Source organism: Triturus cristatus, chromosome 2_1 (genome assembly GCF_964204655.1).
Source record: "Triturus cristatus chromosome 2_1, aTriCri1.1, whole genome shotgun sequence".
NCBI lineage: Eukaryota > Metazoa > Chordata > Amphibia > Caudata > Salamandridae > Triturus > Triturus cristatus.
In genome coordinates this window covers 37,412,455-37,427,763 of record NC_140581.1, presented here as the reverse complement: position 1 = coordinate 37,427,763, position 15,309 = coordinate 37,412,455, and the positions used below count along the sequence as shown (strand labels likewise).

General features: G+C 48.4%; 1 protein-coding gene across 4 annotated transcripts in view; it reads left to right on the top strand.

The window, feature by feature from the left end:
- The window catches only part of LOC146863669 (long-chain-fatty-acid--CoA ligase ACSBG2-like), a 632,294-nt gene that overhangs the window by 555,248 nt on the left and 61,737 nt on the right, over nt 1-15,309 (top strand). For all 4 annotated transcript variants that reach the window (XM_085627773.1, XM_085627776.1, XM_085627780.1 and 1 more), the window contains 3 exons: nt 1,478-1,659; nt 6,355-6,588; nt 13,812-14,029. In XM_085627773.1, coding sequence (XP_085483899.1) covers nt 1,478-1,659; nt 6,355-6,588; nt 13,812-14,029 — 634 coding nt within the window. The remainder of the gene's footprint in view (nt 1-1,477; nt 1,660-6,354; nt 6,589-13,811; nt 14,030-15,309) is intronic.

Here is a 15,309-nt window from a genome sequence, read left to right as displayed (position 1 = left end):
AGCCAGGTCCTCGGGGGGTTTTTGAGGTTGCTGGCTACAGGACACATCGGGATTTCACAGGAGCAGGTTCGATGGGGAGACAGGCCGGTAGGGCTGGGGGCAAGTCAGTGGGCGTCTTCCTCTTGTTAGTTGCTTTACGGCTGTTCGGTCCTTCTTCTTCTTTCTTGTCTGGATCTGCAGAAGCAAGGTTCAGGGGTGCCCCTAAATACTAGATTTAGGGGCGTTACAGGTAGGTCAAAGGAAGGGACCAATGGGTCCCTTCCCTAGGGTGGGTACACCCCCTATTATGCCACCCTCCAGTGGAAGGGGGGCATGTGCCTGTCCCTGGTTGGCTGAGTGTCCCATCTTCAAGATGGCGTGGACTGAGAGTTGTGCTTCACCTCACCTCCCCCACCTGAAGGGTGAAGTTGGCAGAGGTGGGCACACCTCACTTGTTTTTCCCGCCGGTTCTCCCGCCCAAAGTGGGGGTCAGAACCAGTGGGGGGACCAGTTGCTGAAAGCCGCAATTGGCCTGGGGAAGCTCACAAAGGTGGCAAGCCTTTGAAGCTTCCCCTTTGTGAACCCAGCCCATCGTGGGGGAAGAGGCTGAGTCCGAGGATGTGCATTGTTTCAGGCCCCAGAGAGCAGCAGGCTCGTGACCCAGGGGTCCAGTGGCGGTAGCAGCTGAAAGCAGCCACTCAGCCTGGACACTAGTGGTGGGTTAGTGTTCAAGGGGCATCTCTAAGATGCCCTCTGTGTGCATTTGTCATTAAATCCCACACTGGCATCAGTGTGGGTTTAATGTGCTGAGAAGTTTGATACCAAACTTCTCCGTTTTCAGTGTAGCCATTATGGTGCTGTGGAGTTCGTAATGACAAACTCCTAGCACCATATACTCTTAATGGCAGCACTGCACTTACAATGTCTAAGAATGGACTTAGACACTGTAGGGATACAGGGCTCATGCACCTGTACCCTCACCACTGGTATAGTGCACCCAGCTAGGGGGGTGACTGATCTACGCCAGGGCAGTGGGTTGTAGGCATGGCACACAGGGATGTGTGCCATATCGACTCTTCACTTTCTTTTGCACCAAGACACACAGCCTGCAGTGTGTGAGTGTCAGGGTACAGTACCTCTCAAGGGTGGCACAATAAGTGCTGCAGCCCTTAGAGGCCTTCTCTGGTCACAGTGCCCTGGGTAACTGTGGTACCATTTACCAGGGACTGACCTGTGGCAAGAGATGCCAAATGGGTTAGTTTTGGGGAAAGAACACTGGCCCTGGGAGCCTGATTGGCAAGGACCCAGGGCACATCAAGTCAAAATGCATCAGTAGTCTGGCAAAACTTGGGGTGGTTACTGCAACAGAAACCCACTTTCCTACAAGCACCTTGACCACCAATTGACTTTGCTCTCAAGGAATAACTGGCCCTTGAAGTGCCATCATGAACATGTTGCTGCATCCAGGCACTTCATGCACATCTTATTGTTTCCGCAGGGCTCCCTGGTATCCACGCTGCAGGAGGTACGGCCCACATTATTCCTGGGGGTACCACGAGTGTGGGAGAAGATACAGGAGAGCATGAAGGAAGTGGGGTCCAAGGCATCCTTCGTCAAGAGGAAGATCAGCGCTTGGGCAAAGGCGGTGGGGCTGGAGGCCGGGAACAACCGCATGAACGGGTAGGTCTGTGACCCAGGGTACGGATGAGGGTGAGGCTGGGAGTGACGAGGCCTTTCGCATGATGCATAATATGATGTGGGGGAAGGACTGAAAGGTGTCCTGCAAGGGGTGATGGAGAACAAATAAACATTGGTTGGTTGGAATGCAAAAAAATAGATCCTGATATTGCTATTTAAATTATGCAAATCTGTTTCCCATTCCTCTTAGGGATGTCTCGTTCTTCCATACCAGCCTTCCCTTGAGCCAAAGCCATATGAAAGGGAGGTTATAGTTCTCATTGCTTCTTCTCTTCTGAGCTGGCTCTTCTGCTTAGCAGGGGAAAAATTCAAATCAGATGTCAAAAGCGAAAACTAGGATAGTAGATGAATGCCTGACCTGGTCACCACGCTCTGTTGATTCTCGGAATAGGAACTGCATGCCCTACTCAGTACATAATAGTAGATGAGTGCAACACACACACTTAACCCATGCTGGTGGGAGAGTCAGGAAGCAGCACAAACCCACTGCGAAAGGTGAAATGCAAGAGGGAGCTCACAGTAACCTGAGGAGGCCAGGACCGTAGTGGTGTTGGGCAGCGAGACGAGGGCTAGTTAGAAATACGGTGATAAGGCTGGAGTGGCAACTCACACAGGGGACTACACAGGGAATGCCCTGGTGGAGGTGGCAACCCTACATTTCGAACCCACAATATCGGTGGGACAGAATAAAGAACACAAAATATCGAGAAAAAATATTGACTGGGAAGTAAGTCTATATTTTCTATACCCAACTCCCATATATGTACCTATATGTTATATATATTTTCAAGGTGCATAGATGTGGAGTTAGGAATAGTAAAAATATACTTCACTGAATGTACTCACGTTTCAATATTTTGACCCTTGACATTGATATTCTTGTACCACGATATTTCTGCTGTTTTATAATCAGTGGTACAACTACTGTTGTAACTTTTCTGTAAGGAGATACCTCTGAGGACTCCACCTTGTGGTGACATGGGCAGGTGGTAGTGTGAAGCCCAGGAAGTGAGCAGGAGAGACAGAGTGCAAGGGAGGAGGCAATCCCATTCATGCCTTGTGGATTGCAGCAATGAGGAAGGAACTATGAGACCAGTGGACCCCCCACTAGTATACTTCTCCACCGCCGCCCCCACTAGCAGATTATCTCGACCGCTGCCCCCACTAGTAGACATCTCCACCATCACCCCCACATGCAGATTGTCTCCACCGCCGCCCCCACTAGTAGACATCCCCACCGTCACCCCCACTACCAAAATATCTCCACCTCTGCCCCCACTAGTAGACCTCTCCACCGTCACCCCCACTACCAGACTATCTCCACCACCGCCCCACTAGTAGACATCTCCACCATCACCCCCACATGCAGACTGTCTCCACCACCGCCCTCACTAATAGACATCCCCACCGTCACCCACACTACCAGACTATCTCCCCCACCGCCCCCACTAGTAAACATCTCCACCATCACCCCCACATGCAGACTGTCTCCACCACCACCCTCACTAGTAGACATCCCCACCGTCACCCACACTACCAGACTATCTCCACCACTGCCCCCACTAGTAGACATCTCCACCATCACTACCACTAGCAGACTATCTCCACTGCCGCCCCCACTAGTAGATATCTCCACCATCACTCCCACATGCAGACTGTCTCCACCGCCGCCACCACTAGTAGACATCCCCACCGTCACCCCCACTAGCAAACTATCTCCACCACCTCCCTCACTAGTAGACATCCCCACTGTCACCCACACTACCAGACTATCTCCCCCACTGCCCCCACTAGTAGACATCTCCACCATCACCCTCACATGCAGACTGTCTCCACCACCGCCCTCACTAGTAGACATCCCCACTGTCACCCACACTACCAGACTATCTCCACCACCGCCCCCACTAGTAGACCTCTCCACCATCACCACCACTAGCAGACTATCTCCACTGCTGCCCCCACCAGTAGACATCTCCACCATCACCCCCACAAGCAGACTGTCTCCACCGCCGTCCCCACTTGTAGACATACCCACCATCACCCACACTACCAGACTATCTCCACCACCGCCCCCACTAGTAGACCTCTCCACCGTCACCCCCACAACCAGACTATCTCCACCGCCGCCCCCACTAGTAGACCTCTCCACTGTCACCCACACTACCAGACTATCTCCACCACCGCCCCCACTAGTAGACATCTCCACCTTCACACCCACTAGCTGACTATCTCCATCGCTGCCCCCACTAGTAGACCTCTCCACCGTCACCACCACTAGCAGACAATCTCCATCGCTGCCCCCACTAGTAGACCTCTCCACCATCACCACCACTAGCAGACAATCTCCACCATCGCCCCCACTAGCAGACATCTCCATCGTCACCCTCACTAGCAGACTATCTCCACACACCGCCCCCACTAGTAGACATCTCCATCGTCACCCTCACTAGCAGACTGTCTCCATCACTGCCCCCACTAGTAGACATCTCCACCGTCACCCCCACTGGCAGACTATCTCCAATGCCTCTGTCCTCTGAGGTGATGCTCTCCCCCAGCCTGATGGATACCCCATTCTTTGGGGACTGATGTTCTCCTGTCTTCTCAGAGACCACATAGAAATACCTACCGCTCAGCTTCCTTGCAGGTCACCCCAGTCTCACTGAACTTCTGAGACTCCCGTCACCCCAGAACCACGTCAAGGCCATGATGGAAAGTGGGTGCAAGTATATGGGGTTCTGTTGTAGGAATTGTCAGTGGCCTGACTGGCCCCATTTTTTTCTCCCATGGAGCTGCTTTGTTGCAGCCACTTCCTGTTGCTGGAAAATAAAGAAAAAGTGTGCGACCAGGCTGCATCATGTTGACTTCACGCTTCTGCCAGGTTACTGGAACCCTCTGATGATGATCTGCATAGGCAGCACGGCAAAAAATAGGAGTAGCATTTCTGGAAGTAGGGCTAAAGGTACAATGGAAGTACGATGGTTCCATGAGATGCTGCCACCTTGGTGTTTGCCCGGCTTATGATCTGTCCGAGTTCAAGAGTCTGCACCCGGATGGAATAGATGGAGCAAGGAGTCACACATTTTCATCGATGAGCAGGAAAGATGAGGAATACAAGAGACCCTTTGGACACAGAGCCTGATGGCAGAAAAAAATAATCTAACGAAGGAGCCGTTGAGCATGCGCATTACCTCGCGGAGGAGGCGATATGACACATGATGTCGACCATAAAAGACTTCCTTGAGAAAAACAAATTGTAGAGTCTGGGTCCAAAACTAGATGGCAGTAGCGTGTATAGCATGTGACTCTGCAGCACTACATGCTACGAATAGATGCCTAAAGGGTAAGTAACATACTCCTTTATGCGTATGCAAAACTACTGACACATTTGTCGCTCTGCTAAAATCAGGCATAAAAAACTGTGATGGGAACAAACACAGAAGCCTGAAGGCACAGATTGCCCATGTGATTGCCGGCTGTGAATCACCTTCTTTCAGTTGCCAACTGCTACAAAAAGCTAGAAAACTGAATGAAATAGGGACCGACCGCAGAACTCCAGGCAGTCAGACAGGTGTGTGATGGCATCTGCCGTGTCAAGGAAGCATCCCAGCTCCGGACAATCGTGTTATGAAGGGTGCTACTGGTGCAGATCTCAGCTCCCTGATGAGGGTGAGTTCCCTGCTCTGGATAATCAGTGTAGACAGAAAGATCACTCTCAAAAAGTGTGGGTCCATCATAAAAATAAGGGCTGACATTCACCTTTTCAGTTTAACCTCTTGGGCAAAAAAGGACAAATCCATACAAAGCTCTGATCCCAGAAGCGAGCAGTGAGTAAGTCTCATCCAGCACATCTCCAGTGACGTCCACCAGATGCATCTTCTTGGTTAAATAGGAATGCCATGAAACGATGGAGACGTGACGGGCGCCATGAAACGATGGAGACGTGACGGGTGCCATGGAACGACGGCGACATGACGGGTGCCATGAAACAATGGAGATATGTCGGGCGCCATGAAACAACGGAAATATGATGAATGCCATGAAACGACGGGGACGTGACTGGTGCCATGAAACGACCTAGACGAGACGGGTGCCATGAAACAACAGGAACGTGAGAGTTTCCATGAAACGACGGAGATGTCGTGGGTGACATGAAATGACAGAGACCTGACGGGTGCCATGAAGCGACGGAGACGTGTCAGGGTTTGTCATGACGCCGCATTCCTAGTGGACACTGGAGTGACTGTCAACATCATAGCAGAGGAAGACCTCTAAAACTGAGGGCTAACAAGGGGATGTGACCTGGGTGTGGCTTTTTCTCTCTCTGCTGCTCCACTCCCAGTCTAGACTTTATTTTTACCAGCTTCGCTCCTTGAACTCCCTCCAATGCTCTCATCTTTCCAGTTCATCTGCCTCCATGACCCCACTTTCTACCTCACCTTTTCTTCAGTCACATGTCCCATCTCTAGAATGTGAGGCAAGATGATGAATAATTACCTAATTAAGGGTCTTTCAGCTGCATTTAAAGGTAAGTTCTCACTAAGTTGCAATCATGGATTGATTTCTGATTTGCCATTTCTGTAGTTCCCTCCTCGGGGTCAAATTATCTAGAAGATGTTTTATTGATGAACAGATCACTCGTGCAGTGGAGCATCATGTGTTCTCTCTTCTCTGTTACAGAATTAGCACCATGCCCTGGGGCTTCACGCTGGCCAATACTTTAGTCTTTCAGAGGGTCAAAGCAGCCCTGGGACTCGACAGCTGTACCTTATACATGACAGGAGCTGCTCCGATCACCAATGATACGATGGAGTTCTTCTTGAGCCTCAACATCCCGCTGATGGAGGTGTACGGGATGAGCGAATGCACTGGGCCGCATACGACGTCGCAACCAGAAGCATTCAGAATCCCAAGGTCAGTGCACACCTCTTCCACAGACATGGCTCACCTCTCTGCCTGATGCACTTAGGTCTGTTTCTACAGCACTGTCATTAACATGAGGTCAGTTGCATAATGGACTACAGTGAAACCTTTACAGTTCCCTACTATCTCTCTGTGCCTTTTGGAGCACCAACTTCTCAAACAGGGAAATTTGCTCCATTATTTGTTAATCTGCAGAGCGGAATTAGGGTTGTCCATGATCGAAAAATAAGGCCATAAGAATTGCTTTTAGGAGCACTTTGAGGGGGAGATAATGTAACCATCTGCCTGGAGGGCCACACATAGGGTCTCCTGCTGAGGAACATGCTTTCATGCGCAGTCACGGACCAAACAGTGAAATTACCTTAAGACCCTTCCCATTAATGCTGGACGCCATTGCAGCATTACACCTTCATTGCTTTATTCACTGCAGAGCATTCCACTTCCATTCCACCTTCATTGCTTTATTCACTGCAGAGCATTCCACTTCCATTCCACCTTCCATGCTTTACTCACTGCAGAGCATTCCACTTCCATTCCACCTTCCATGCTTTACTCACTGCAGAGCATTCCACTTCCATTCCACCTTCCATGCTTTACTCACTGCAGAGCATTCCACTTCCATTCCACCTTCCATGCTTTACTCACTGCAGAGCATTCCACTTCCATTCCACCTTCCATGCTTTACTCACTGCAGAGCATTCCACTTCCATTCCACTTTCTTTCTACCTGGATAGGTAGATAAGAAACCAGCAGAAACAGAATAGTTTGAAGTGTCACATATCAAATAACTGCTTGTATACAGAGTTATGTGCTGTATTTTTCTGTTTGCGTATGATGGTCATGTGGGGAAGAGTAAATTCTTGAGTAGTTTTCTGAAGATAAGGTAGTTAACCGTGGATCTTATTTTGGGGGCTAAAGAGGTCCATAGTTTAGTTGCTTCAACAGAAAGGATGTGCCACCCATGTTTTTTTCTTTCTTGTATCTTGGGATTTTTCGGCGAGGTGCCAATCTAGAGCAGAGGTTCCTTTGTTTAATTTGTTTTGAGGATTTTATTCCTGATGAAGAGTGGTCCCGTTCCATGTATCGCTTTTTATACTAACAAAACTTGATCTTGCTAGTTTGTCCACTGGGGAATTCATCGATAGCTTGGAATCCATGGTCATTCTGAGGTTTCTTACTTCCTTTGGTACTTTAGGCGGTGTTCCCAGATCATCAGGCCTGGCAGTAAGCGGGTCATAATTTTCCCAACCGCCACACATGAGTATTTCCATTTTGGAAGCATTGAATTTGAGATGGCTCCACATCATAAATTGATCAACGGCTCTGAAACAGCTGAATATAGGCAACTTTCCAATGTCTTTGGGGCATTCCAGTTGAAAGAGTATTTGAGTGTCATCTGCATAGTTATAGCATGTGAGGTGAAATTGATTGATCAGTACCGGTAATGACTTCATGTAGATGTTGAAAACCATGAGTGAGATGATATAGCCTTGAGGGACCCCTGCTTTTGTGAAGTTCAGTTTGGACAAGAAAGCGGGGGCATGGATGACATTAGTTCTGTTGCGAGGGTAGGATGTGATCGAGTCTAGAGCAGGTCCCTCTATGCCGGATTTGCAGAGTCTTTGTATCAGAGTGTCATGATCATCCATGTTAAAGGCAGCCGAGAGGTCCAAAAGAAGTGGGGCAGCAACCCCGTTGCGGTCAACTGTATTCTTCAAATCATCCCAGATGGCAACGAGGGCAGATTCTGTGCCTCTTCCTGGATGGAATCCCATTTGGTAGTCTGAAAGTATGGCATTATCTTCAATGAATTATGACATCTGGGCGAATGCTGCTCTTTCTATCAGTTTTCCCAGGAAAGTTGTCAGGGTTCAGCAGGTCCAAGTTTGTTTTCTTCAGTAATGGGCATATGTATGACTTTGTGAGTTCTTTAGGAAATGTTCTGTTAGTTAAGGAATTGTTGATGATGCTTCTTACTGGTGTGGTGGCAGAGGTTGTTAGAAGAATTGTCTTGAAGGATTTTCAGTGGACAAGTGTCAGAAGGGCTGCCGCAGGCCTGCTTGCTTTGACCAGGTCCATAAATTCATTGTGTGAAATGTGTTAGAAGGAACAGAGAGGCTGTGTTAAAGTATTCTTGGATTGTTGTTTTAGAAAAGGGTCGGCGCCGGTGCTTTTGTCATTAAGTTGTGTCACCCTTGCTCCATTTAAGGAGGCGCAAAGGAGACGCCACTACTAAGTCAGATTTATCAGGCCACGCAAGGCCACCTTGTGTGGCCCTGGGTAGCTTGATAAATCACTGCTTTGTGTTACTCTGCCCCAAGGAGGCATTCCATGGGTGGAGCGTGGGTGTTCCAATGCATCCACCCATAGATTTTCGCACATTCTCAGATTTACCATTGAAGACCCTTCCTTCTTAAACTCATGCCCAGATTTTACGGAAGGTGAAAAGGTAAAGTTGCAGAAGTATTTCCGATGGATGCCTTGTCCATCCCTGAAGAACACTTGATCAGCTTCAGCTCAAGCCAAATATGGAGAAAGTGAAGAGATGTTTGAACTGTGCCTTGAGATATCTAACAGTGCTCTCTGCAGCCTGGATCTGGTAGCGTAAGTGCTACCCTATGGATATATGTTCCAATATGTGCAAGTGCACTATGTCCCATGTCTATTACTACTTACCCCTTCTCTTCCTATTTCTGTATTATGTCCTGGAGCCTCCATTACCCTAACCCAGGACCCATTGCCATAGTTAAGCCTGGGGCTGGCCTGGTCTTGGGCCACTGACCAGAGAGGTGAGGCTGGGATGGTATTTTTTAAGTTCCCCATCAGACAGAGCTCAAAATCAATCCCTTTTACTATGTTGCAGAAGACTATGCAAGCAAAGATTAGTGATTTTGTAATAGTGTCTAGGGTTGGTGAGATGCCAAGAACTGTAAGGGCAGACAATCAGTTCTGAATGGTAAGGTTGGATGGAATGGATGGTTATGTGGAGCAATGTCAACTTTTGAGGATCCTATTTCAGACACCGAGCTCAGTATTTACCTTGGTGGTCAACACAGTGTCTGAAATCAAGTGCCGCTGTGACTCTATACAGCAGAACATGGTCTGTGTACTTTCGGATTGTTAGGTTCATGTCTTGTATATGTTCACAGTAAATGTAGAAGAGTGATGCGGAATAGGTTGCTCTTTGGAGGTCCCAGTATAGTGTGAACATCAGAGAGGACTTTGATTACTTCATCTTGAACATCGGCGCATGGTTCAAAATCCATGAGATGAATCACTTGAGAGCTGTTCCGTCAGAATCGAGGAGTCTTTCCACGGTCTGTAGCAGACAAAGAGTCCTTTGCATCAAAGATTGTCAATCCATATGCACGCACAAGCTCACCTGTGCCAAGAGTAGCATTGACTGTCTGGTCAGGAGCCTTTTTGCTTCACTAGCCCAACCTTAAACCTCATTTTCATTCCATAGAAAGCTATGATTGTGGATGAATGTGACCATATCATCAGATCTATCCATGGATTTAATTAGAGGACCAAGATTGTTGATTGTTCAAGGCACAAGTCTCAGGTGATGTTACTGTTGGTGCTGTGGGAGCCAGTCCTACTTCAGACTGACAGGAAGTTCTTCGACAGACAGAGAGGTACTGAACAGCTGGACCAGTGAGGGACCTAGGATTAGAAAGTGCTTCTTCACTAAAGGTCATTTCTTTATGGCTCTCTGAACCTTGATGGTTTTAGCATGGCAATCACCTTACGTTTTCAGGGGTGAAAGTACAAACTCTCAGCAAAGAAAATCTGCAAATTCAAGGTTAGACTACTTGTAGAGGCAAGCATTAGTGGCAAATGATAAATTACTATTTATTTTTTGTCTGTGATAAAACTCTCTCCTTATATACTCACCCTGTTGATCACAGATGGCCCCAACTGAAAACGACTAGACACGGACTGCACAAAAAAACCTGTCTGTGAAGCCCCGATTAGAGTGATATCGTCCTGTGTTTTTATTGCTTTGGCAAATTAGAAAGATAGGTAAATTCCTTACCTTCGATGCTCCTATCCAGGTCATTATCGCATAAGTCATCTCGAGGACAGATTATCCAAGATGTAGACAAGCAGGGACCACCACCAGGCCGGATGTAGACAAGCAGAGACCACCACCAGGCTGATTTAGATAAGCAGGGACCCTCACCAGGCCAGATGTAGATAAGCAGGGACCACCATCAGGCCTGATGTAGACAAGCAGGGACCACCACCAGGCCTGATGTAGATAAGCAGGGACCACCACCAGGCCAGATGTAGACAAGCAGGGACCACCACAAGGGACCACCACCAGGCCAGATATAGACAAGCAGGGACCACCACCAGGCCAGATGTAGACAAGCAGGGACCACCACCAGGCCAGATGTAGATAAGCAGGGACCACCACTAGGCCAGATGTAGATAAGCAGAGACCACCACCAGGCCAGATGTAGAAAAGCAGGGACCACCAGGCCAGATGTAGACATGCAGGGACCACCACCAGGCCAGATGTAGATAGGCAGAGACCACCACCAGGCCAGATGTAGACAAGCAGGGACCACCACCAGGCCAGATGTAGACAAGCAGGGACCACCACCAGGCCAGATGTAGACCAGCAGGGACCACCACCAGGCCAGATGTAGATAAGCAGGGACCACCACCAGGCCAGATGTAGATAAGCAGGGACCACCACCAGGCCTGATGTAGACAAGCAGGGACCACCACCAGGCCTGATGTAGATAAGCAGGGACCACCACCAGGCCTGATGTAGATAAGCAGGGACCACCACCAGGCCGGATGTAGATGAGCAGAGACCACCACCAGGCCAGATTTAGATAAACAGGGACCATCACCAGGCCGGGTGTAGATAAGCAGGGACCACCACCAGGCCTGATGTAGACAAGCAGGGACCACCACCAGGCCAGATGTAGACAAGCAGGGACCACCACCAGGCCGGATGTAGAAAAGCAAGGACAACCACCAGGCCAGATGTAGACATGCAGGGACCATCACCAGGTCAGATGTAGAAATGCAGGGACCACTACCAGGCCAGATATAGACAAGCAGGGACCACCACTAGGCCAGATGTAGGTAAGCAGGGACCACCACCAGGCCAGATGTAGACAAGCAGGGACCACCACCAGGACGGATGTAGATAAGCAGGGACCACCACCAGGCCAGATGTAGACAAGCAGGGACCACCACCAGGCCGGATGTAGACAAGCAAGGACCAACACCAGGCCAGATGTAGATAAGCAGGGACGACCATCAGGCCTGATGTAGACAAGCAGGGACCACCACCAGTCCTGATGTAGATAAGCAGGGACCACCACCATGCCAGATGTAGACAAGCAGGGACCACCACCAGGCCAGATGTAGATAAGCAGGGACCACCACCAGGCCAGATGTAGATAAGCAGGGACCACCACCAGGCCAGATGTAGACAAGCAGGGACCACCACGAGGCCAGATGTAGACAAGAAGGGACCACCAGGCCAGATGTAGACAAGCCGGGACCACCGCCAGGCCAGATGTAGACAAGCAGGGACCACCACCAGGCCAGATGTACATAAGCAGGGACCTCCACAAGGCATTTTGAGTGGGGAGCAGGAGTGCTTTTCCCGAAAACCTCTCTGAGGAAGGAAACTCTGTTCTAACTTGGTAAATACATTTTTGACTGACTTGCTGCTGTCCAAGTTTGAGGATGTGGAAAAATGAGTTGAAGCTTCAACTCAGCATATGGGGCATTACTTCAGACACAGACCTTAGATGAGATGATGAAATGAGATGAGTGGATCAGACGTGATGATGAGATGAGTGGATCAGATGAGATGAGAATAGATGATGAGATGAGATGAGATTAATCAGATGAGGTGAGATGAATGGAACCTGCTGCTTCCAGAATGTTGAGCGGAATGCTGTCCATTTGCCTTGAAAGGGAACAAGCCTAACTGAACTGCGATTGTCGTGCTTCCCTGTCCCAATGGTGCTGCAGGCTATCTTATGTGGAACTGCACAGCGAGATCCAGGAAGCCAGAGACATAGACACAAAAAAACAGAAGCCATTTCTACCCCTCAGCAGAGGCTAAACTGCGGCTCCCTCAGGAAACCTAATACTACATGTGCGCTGACTGGTGGCTCCGCCTGCACAGAGCACTGCCTCTCAGAATTGACCTTGGTGTTTTGTACTTCATTTGACTCTGCATTGTCACACCGCCAGCATCCAGGTAACAGGTGATGTAACTTTAGTGAGAAGGGCCTGGATGGACCAGTGTGAATACTTTGTGTCTGTAGGCTTGCACATCGCATCCTTGGGTCGGACTCGGATCTGCCTAAATACATCATGGTTAGTCGCCTTTGAGGGAGTAGCAGCTGAGTAGGAGCCTCAGTCTTGAGATATCCCCATTGTCTCTCTACTTCCTGAATTACTACTCTGCTTCACTTTGTAGCAGCCTGTCACCGACAACTTTTGTGAACCAGTGACAAATACATGGCTCTTTAGTCCTTTTGCCGATTATCAATCAACCCAAAATAAATCTTCATCCAGGATTACATCAATTATCAATCAACCCAAAATAAATCTTCATCCAGGATTACATTGATTGCCAAGAGAGGTTTTATCTCTTTTTGGGTTCCTCCACTTCGACAGGAGAATTGCCGCCCCCCATTTTATACTGCGGTGTTTGGGATCAGGTACCAATCGCATTGCTATTGTGTTTTCAAGAGCGTTGGACATTGACACTTGTTTAGTCATCACCAGCAGCATATAGTGTTTTCGGTAAGGGATATGGTACACTGTGCAGAACGAGTTTTTATTGGCTTGAGTAATGTTTGTGCTTATTAATACTATTTTCTCTAATTAAAATGTTACTGTGCATATGTCGAAATATTGTGAGATGTTACAAAAGTGTTGTGCCTTTACAAAAACTCAGAACTCTGGCTTGACATTCGCATCTTCATTTCACCTGCGATTCCAGCCATGTACCTCTACTCATCACCTCTCTTGAGCTGGTACAGTAAGGTCATCCACAGCAATCTGGAGAGGAAAGGAGGCTTGGAACACCACCTTTCCGTTCCAAAGTACCCTGTGTCCTGCTTAGTGGGCAACACCAGCACGCTCTGCTTTGATAGTTTGTGGATGTCCCAGCAACCACCACCAGCGAAATGTAACATTAGTTATCTCTATGGTATCTTTCTCAGCTGTGGGACGGAGATTGAGAGTTGCCGAACCCGTATTCACCGGCCGGAGGAGGATGGCACCGGGGAGATCTGCTTCTGGGGCCGACACATTTTCATGGGCTACTTGAACATGGAGGATAAGACCAAAGAAGCCTTGGATGAGGAGGGCTGGTTGCACACAGGGGACCTTGGCAAGCATGACGAGGACGGCTTCCTGTACGTCACCGGGAGAATCAAAGGTGAGAGGTGATGTGATCATCTGTCAATGCACTCAACATTAGTGTTTTGAATTTTAATATCCATTACTTTTTAGGAAATCCATTATTTTAGATTGTTGTCCCTAATTGGGTATATTTCACCATCTGTGGTTGAAGCGGATTCATATGGTTTAACCAAATGTGCTCCTTTTAAAGCTATGTCTCTTTTTATTCTCCAAAGTCCCGTAACCACTCTTCTAAGTCAGCTTTCACTGGCTTATGTTATACGAGGTAGCAGCGAAGGGTAAATTCTATGTAGGGGTGGGCGGTAAACTTCGCTCCTCGGGCAGAGTTCGCGGAGTTCCGCCGACCCCTAGTTACATGGTGCTATTGTTAGCAGTTAATGCCCTCCCTCCTAACATTGCATGGTACAAGAACATTCATTGCTATGTAAAATGCAATGTTATATATAATTTATAACTTTACATTAAAGAATGCAGCTAGAACGTGCTCGGACCAGATCATTGGCAAGTTTATCCGGCACAAATCAACATGATCAATATTATGCTCATTCTCTTCTACAGCCCTGTCTAATGATGTACACATATCAGTCCAGAATCACAACCACCCTCACTTCAGACTTGACAACTGTTATACTCTCCAACGGCTACTTCAAGGAGGCTCTCACACACAGCACACACAAATTAAATTGAATTCTGAGCATTATCTGGGAAACCTTTCTCTTTCACAATACAATTCCAAGACGACTTCGGTGCCACGTCCTTGGCTGAAGGCCCAGGCCAAGAGCTGGCTGTATGGGTAGCTTTCCTTAGAAGCTCAGGAGGGTGGAAGAAGGGACATACATTGGAGGCAGAAGAGAGTTATACACACCAGAGTTATGATTGGAATTAAACACCTTGAAATTTAGTGCCATGGAACTCTGGGATAGACGTGGTGACACTTGTCGCAGACTAAGAGCAGAAAGAGCAGCATCTCTTTGCATAAATATGGGAGTAGGAAGGTTGAGAATTTTGTTAGGATTGGCTGAGGAATTGCCATCACATGTGGACTATTACCCGATAAACATCATTCTGGAACCCCAGCAAGTGAGGAACCTGCTAAGAGAGGAGGAAGACCAGAACCCATCCCTGCCTGATAAAAAGAGTAATTCCTTAATGCCTTCTAGAGACCGTAGAGAAATGTTCCAGAACTCGTAAAGCCTGTTTCTTGTCTCCGGGTCCCCTCCTCAGAATAACCTGTGTGCTGGAGGATTCAAGAGTTATTTGTGCTGTGCAGCCTGCATACTAGAAAGTGCTGCCTTT